Source organism: Sinocyclocheilus grahami, unplaced genomic scaffold (genome assembly GCF_001515645.1).
Source record: "Sinocyclocheilus grahami isolate Dianchi unplaced genomic scaffold, SAMN03320097.WGS_v1.1 scaffold2039.1, whole genome shotgun sequence".
In the NCBI taxonomy this organism is placed as follows: Eukaryota; Metazoa; Chordata; class Actinopteri; order Cypriniformes; family Cyprinidae; genus Sinocyclocheilus; species Sinocyclocheilus grahami.
Window position 1 is genome coordinate 129,380 of NW_015507218.1, and position 7,189 is coordinate 136,568.

General features: G+C 34.3%; 1 protein-coding gene across 1 annotated transcript in view; it reads right to left on the bottom strand.

Annotated features, from left to right (window-relative positions):
• LOC107573798 (cell division cycle-associated 7-like protein) overlaps positions 1-5,131 on the bottom strand; it is a 5,542-nt gene extending 411 nt beyond the window's left edge. Inside the window, exons 1-6 of the mRNA XM_016260244.1 lie at positions 5,039-5,131; positions 4,412-4,486; positions 2,924-3,013; positions 1,701-2,066; positions 648-710; positions 319-543 (exon numbers count right to left, since the gene is read on the bottom strand). Of these exons, the coding sequence (XP_016115730.1) occupies positions 319-543; positions 648-710; positions 1,701-2,066; positions 2,924-3,013; positions 4,412-4,486; positions 5,039-5,068 (849 nt within the window). The 5' untranslated portion in view covers positions 5,069-5,131. The remainder of the gene's footprint in view (positions 1-318; positions 544-647; positions 711-1,700; positions 2,067-2,923; positions 3,014-4,411; positions 4,487-5,038) is intronic.
• Between the last annotated feature and the right edge of the window lie 2,058 nt (positions 5,132-7,189).

Consider the following 7,189-nt stretch of genomic DNA (forward strand, 5'->3'; position numbering starts at 1 on the left):
AGTTTAGTTTGTTTAAAAAAAAAAAAATATATATATATATATATATTTGTTTTTATTTGACTTTTTCAATTCAGGAAATAATGCACCAAAAATATAAATTGTAGTACCTCAACTTATTTCTAATTTTCATTTTAGTTTAAGTTTTTCATAATATATACAAAGCCATTCTCTATTTATCTCTAACGTTTTATTTTATTACAAAAAATAATAATAATAAATTATATATATATATATATATATATATATATACACACACAAAAATAATGATAATAAATACATAAATGATATTTTAATAGAAAAATATGATGTTTTTGGTGCCGTCTCTACAGTAAGTTCAGATGAAACGGGTTCAGTTTTCTCGGCGTCTCTTGCCTCCATCAGCCGCTTGATGTCGATCGCTCCGCTCTCTCTCTTCTGAGGAGCCGGGTTTTCCTCCACCTCTTTCCCGAAATGCTCCGGGGGTCTGGCCTTGCGGCCCGGGTTTCGTCTCTCGACCTGAACCTCTGAAAAACAGCGTTTCGGGGTGGACTGCTTCTTTCTCTTCTATTCAGGGCACAGAAAGACCATCAGTATAAAGGAAACGTCGTTGGACTGGTTAGATATGAAGAGAAAGCAGAGCACTGGTGCAGGGGATTGTGGGATCTCACCGCAGGCGTCGTCTTAGAAGGAAGCTCAGGCAAAGAACTCAAGTCTGCAAACAGTTTTGCAAGCTGCAGGAAAAGAGTTTACGTTAACGTAAACATCCAAGATATTATGAAAGAATAGATTCAAAATAAACAGAATTTGCATCAATATTATATTAGATTGAATAAATGTTGCAAATACATGACAATACTGCTATAAATTAATATTATACTTAATATCATATTAAATATTACAAATATAAATGAAGACTGTTTTTAATTAATATTATATTTTAAACATATATTAGAAATACTACATTAAAACAAGTTAAAAAAAAGTTATATATTATTATTATATTAAAAATGAAAAAATGCTGTTTTGAACTATATCTGATAAAAATGTTATTACAAATATAATTTAAAAAAGTTAAAACAGAAAATTATTATTAGTTACAAATATGAAAAATGCTCTTTTGAATTGTATTTTATTAGAGAAACCTTTTAAAACAAAATTAAATTAAAAAAATATTAGTATTAGTTACAAATACATACGAAAATGCTGTTTTGCATTGTATTTTTTTTTTTTATTATATTTTTAAAACAAAATTAATTATTACCATTATGACAAAAATGCTGTTTTGAATTAGATTTTATTTTTTTAAAACTATTTTAAAAAACACATTTTAAAACAAATTTGAAGTTTCTGTTCTGAAAATTCAGTTGTTATTTTTATTTTTAAAAATTATAAATATTATTTTAAAACAATGAATTCAGAAAATGTATTAGTTACAAATATATATGAGAAATGCCGTTTTGAATTATTTTATTTAAAAAAAAGATTTTTTTTTAAACAATTAAAAGTAAAAATATTATTATTAGTTACAAATATGTGCGAAATGGTATTTAAAAATATTATAAATATTATTATTTTTTAAATGAATGAAAAAAACAAGCATTGCTATTATTAGTTATAAAATATATATGAAAATGCTGTTTTGAATTATATTTTATTAAAAGATAGATAGATAGATAGATAGATATATAATACAAATATTTGAAAAGAAAATAATATAGTACCATAGCTTTATTTTCTTGGATGTTTTTGGCCCTTTTGCTCAGTATCTGCATCTCTTCGTCGGTCAGTAGACTCTCCACATTGGTCACGTTATCAGAGGGTTTTGATTGGCTCTCTGCTCGAATGCGGTCATATAAAGTAGACTCTTTTGTTTGTTCTGGTTCGCGCCACTTCCTGTTTCCTCCCGCAGGCTTCCTGCTGATGGGCGGGGCTGGGGCCGCTTTGTTGCCCTTTTTGGCTGTGTTCCGTTTAGGGGCGGGGCCTCTTTTGGCGGGAAACTTGAATGCGACACACAGTCCAGAGCTGTGCCTCTTTTTAGACGCCGGTTCCTCTCCGTCAGAATAAAAGCCGTTATCAGAGCCCTCACTCTGCAGGTGACATTTTCATTTGATATATATAAATAATTAAAGAAATAGTTCAGCCAAAAATGAAAATTAGCTGGAAATGTCCTCAATCTCAGGCCATCCGAGATGTAGATGAGTTTGTTTCTTCATCAGATTTGGAGAAATGTAGCATTGCATCAGTGTCTCAGCAATGGATGCTCTGCAGTGAATGGGTGCCGTCAGAATGAGAGTCCAAACAGCTGATAAAAACAAGTAATCCACACCACTCCAGTCCATCAGTTAATGTCTTGAGAAGACAAAACCTGAAACAAATCCAGCATTAACATGTTTTTAACTTCAAACCATTGTTTCCGGCTAAAATCAGAGCCCATAATCTATAATAACGCTTCCTGCAGTGAAAAAGTCCATCTCCTGTTGTCTCTCACATCAAAATCCAGCCACGTATTTGTTCAGAGCTGTGCTTGATCTGTGCAGATTTCTCTCCTGATTCAGACCAGAACACTTTTTCACTGGAGGAAGCGTTGTTATGGATTATGGACTCGTGTTTTAGTTAGAAACGTCTTAATGATGGATTTGTTTCAGCTTTTGTCTTCTCCAGATGTTAACTGATGGACTGGAGTGGTGTGGATTATTGTGATGTTTTTATCAGCTGTTTGGACTCTCATTCTGACGGCACCCATTCACTGCAGAGCATCCACTGCTGAGACACTGATGCAATGCTACATTTCTCCAAATCTGATGAAGAAACAAACTCATCTACATCTCGGATGGACTGAGAGAACATTTCCAGCAAATTTGGGTGAACTACTCCTTTAACCCAAACTGAGCAGATATTCCCAGACATCATAACTGTACGTGGGTTTTTTTTTTGTCATATTTACCACCGGTTTTCTCCAGTCACACTCGTCCGCAGGGAACCCCTCAAACTCTCCCTCGCTCTCGGTGTCCATGAAGGCCTGCGCCAGCTCATCCTGACACAGAGAGAGTGACAAAACACATTATTACTATTCCTGGATTGTGCGAAAACCATCTCGATTATTAATAGCGCTGTTTTGCAGCTACTGCCGAATCATCAGCGTGAAGGAGACCTGCCGTGCTCTTGGATTTTCTCCAGTGTATTTATATTTCTGATACGAACTCAGAAATGCAAATGAAAGACGGCTCCGTCTCAATCAGAGGAGACGCGGCATCTTAACTTGTGGTTTAAAAGCATTGCTCGTAAGAAGTAAAGCAACTCTTCTGGACACATGACGGTCTCTGGTTTCCTCACAACAGACGGAGGACATCTGCAGACCGACAGAGCTAAAAAACATCCACTAGATCACTCATCCAATAACATCTGGAGCACTACAACACACAAAACCAGGCTCACACTTCAAACTTGAAAAGTGGTTTTGAACTTCTTTTAAGTTAATATTGATTTTATTTCAAGTAGCATGGTTTTATATTACAAAGTAAATGATAAAAATATATACATTATTTTGTGTGTGTGTGTATGTATGTGTGTGTGTATGCATGTGTATATATATATATATATATATATATCATTATTATACTCTTATACCTTTTGTTCTTTAATATTTTGAATTGTTTTTAGCTTTATTTTTTTGTTTTTCATTTAAATGTTAAGTTTTGAAATGTTGTTGTATGCATTTGTCATTTTTATTTAATTTCTTTATTTTTAAAATGTGTATAGGTAGCATTTATAAAGTTTTAGCTTTGGATCTGTGTTTAGTTGTTTTAATACTGCAACTGATTGCTTCTGGTGTCCTCATTTGTAAGTCGCTTTGAATAAAAGCATCTGATAAATGACTAAATAGAAATAAATAAATATATAATATATGCATGCTTTAAATCTTTTTTTTTTTTTTTTTACTTTTTTCAAGCACTAAAATAACTCAAACTAATAAATAAATAATACTGTATAGACATTAAAACAATTTTAAAATAATAAATAAAATAAATTGTAAAAATAATAATTTCTCTTTTTTTTCCCAGTTAACATTTATTTCAAGTAAAAATATTTTGATTTTACGTTTAGCTGAAAAAAATGCATGCATTAAAAAAACTAAATTACTAAAACTTAGTTAGGTCAAAAATTAAAAAAACACCCTAAAATTAAAGCAAAGACAGAAAATACAGATATAAAAACAATAAAATCTGAAATAGTAATAAAAACTATAACCGTTCAAAACTAAACTGTTTTTGGTTTTTTTGACATACAACAGCACACTCTGTGCTCTCATATCTTCAGGAAAAGAACATGCACGCACAAAAGTAAATATTCTCTGGCTAATTGGTTCCAGATGTTAATACTGAATCATCAATAATAATGTGCATTAATTTCTGACAGTGTAGATGATACTAACAGGCTTCCAGGATCCCTTTGATTGGATGCTGTCTCTGCTGTCCTCAGACAGATCGGCCACTTCCAGCTGCTTTGCCTGAAAGCAAGAGGTTTATTAGAGCAAACATTAAATAATTACAACTATATATATATATACACATATACACACACACACACACTATTATTATTAATAATAATAATAATGAAAACAAGAATAACCAGTGCATTATTATAATTATTATTACTACTGTTAACATTAATAATAATAATATACATTGCATAAAAAAATATTAATATGCCATTTTTATATATATTATAATGCCCTACTACAACTACAACAACAACAACAACAACAACAACAACAACAACAACAACAACAACAAATATTGTTAACTTGGTGCAGACACCAAAAGATATCCATAACTTCAAAACAAAGATCTGAATATCTAGAAAAACGCAAGTTAAAAGTGGTTTTCAGACGCACCATCATCAACACTTTCTGCTGAGCAGCTTCTGTGGCTCATTAAACACGCATTTAAGCACGGTTTAAAACGAGGAGCACTGCTATTATCTTTCTGCATGCAAGTGTGTGCATGCACTTACTCAGCTCTCGACACTTTTAAACGGAAAGCACCCGTATCGCTCTTACCTTCGAGGACGCTCTGCGTGTTTTCATCATTTTAAGAATTAAGCGCGTGCGATTAAAACTCTTTAATGAATGAGAGGTTTAAAAAACAACAGGAGCGGACCGGAAGCTGTGAGACAACGGAGGGGGGGTTGCGTGCCGAGTCCGGCACTAAAGAGGCCATCAGCTCACTTTGAATGTGTTATCATTGACATAATACCTATTATATACTGTACTTATAAACAGGCGATAGACTATACAAGACCAAAGTCTCCGTTTTTTACTTTAATGTGAGACTTGACGCTACCGGTCCCCCCCGCGGTGGCGCCTGCGGTCTGAATGGAACAGTCCAGAATGCGGCGCTTTGCAGTTTCGCGGGAAATGCCTCACGCAGGACACTATCATTCACTCGAAGCGTGCACATGCGGCTATAAAGTGTGTCTTTCATTTATAAGCGCTGTTAAATAGACCTTCAGAGGCCTGTTGATGATATTAGTCTACATAACAGCTATAACATCGCTCCACAGAGCCAGAAAGCTAGTTTGACAGATTATATAATGTGACCCTGGAGCACAAAAGCAGTCATAAGGGTGCATTTTTTGGAAATTGAGATGTATGCATCAGCTGAAAGCTGAATAGATATGATTTCCATTGATGTATGGTTTGTTATGATAGGACAATATTTGTCCGAGATGCAACTATTTGAAAATCTGGAATCTGAGGGTGCAAAAAAATCTAAATATTGAGAAAATCATCTTTAAAGTTGTTCAAATGAAGTTCTTAGCAATGCATATTACTAATCAAAAATTAAGTTTTGATATATTTACGGGAGGAAATTTACTAAATATCTTCATGGAACATGATCTTTACTTAATATCCTAATGATTTTTGGCATATAAGAGAAATTAATCATTCTGACCCATACAATGTATAGTTGGCTATTGCTACAAATACACCCCAGCGACTTAACACTGCTTTTGTGCTCCAGAGTCACACATTATAATAAAAAAATGACATGCATACTGCTGCCATACAGTACACACTAAATATGATACGCCCAAACATTCTGTCTAAAGGGATAGTTCACTCAAAAATGAAAATTTCCAGTACCAAACCTGTATTCATTTCTTTCGCCTGTTGAACACAAAAGAAGATATTTCGAAGAATGTTGCTGGTGCACTTGACGGTCCCCTCTGACTTGTGGAAGAAATACTATGGATGTCCAGCAACTTCTTCTTTTGTGTTCAACAGATCTCATACAGGGCTGGAACAACTGGAGGGTGAGTATAAATGATGACAGATTTGTATTTTTGGGTGAGCTATCCCTTAAGTTTCTACAACATATCCCGGCACGGTTCTACAACAGCTTTTTCCCCCAGGCTATCAGAATCCTGAATACGCTGATACCACCCAGCATCCTACTCCCATCATAAACTGCCTTCCTACCCCATGTCTACAGGAAAGAGAAAGAAAAAAACACTCCAATGGACATTTGCATACATCTGCACTCTGCACTTTCACTTAGCTGTGCACTATAGACACTCTTGCACAACTGCACAATGGTCAGTTTACGTACATCCGCACTCAACGCACCCAATGTGCACTAAAGACACTCTGTGCAAATGTACATATTTAACATAATATCTGCTATGAGCCACCTAAATTGTGTGCAAGCACTTTATTCATTAAACTCTAACATTTCTTACATTCCTACAATTTTCACATTTCTACCTCATTTAACACGTCTGCCTTGTTATATTTATTGTGCCCGTCGTGTTTATTGCTCGTTATATTTAATGTGCTCTTATGTCTGATCCCTGTTGTCATGAACATGTTTTGTCAGTGTCTTTGCACCTTGGTCCGTCAGAAACGAGATTTCGTTCTTCTGTATACTGTGTGTGTGGAAGAGTGACAATAAAGTTGAAGTTGAAGTTGAAGTTGGCAACCTGTTTGGTTTTGAGAGCACACCCCAGCGCTGTCTAAGCTCACTAGATTTATAACAATAGCCTAGTGCAATGTTGAAAGTCCCTTTAATAATGCTTTGGGTCAAATATGGACTAACCCAACTTTTGGGTTAAAAATTGAATGTAAAAATGTAACCCAACAGTTGGGTTAGTCCATATTTGACCCAAAGTTGGGTTGAAACAACCCAGCATTTTTTAGAGTGTATGAGAT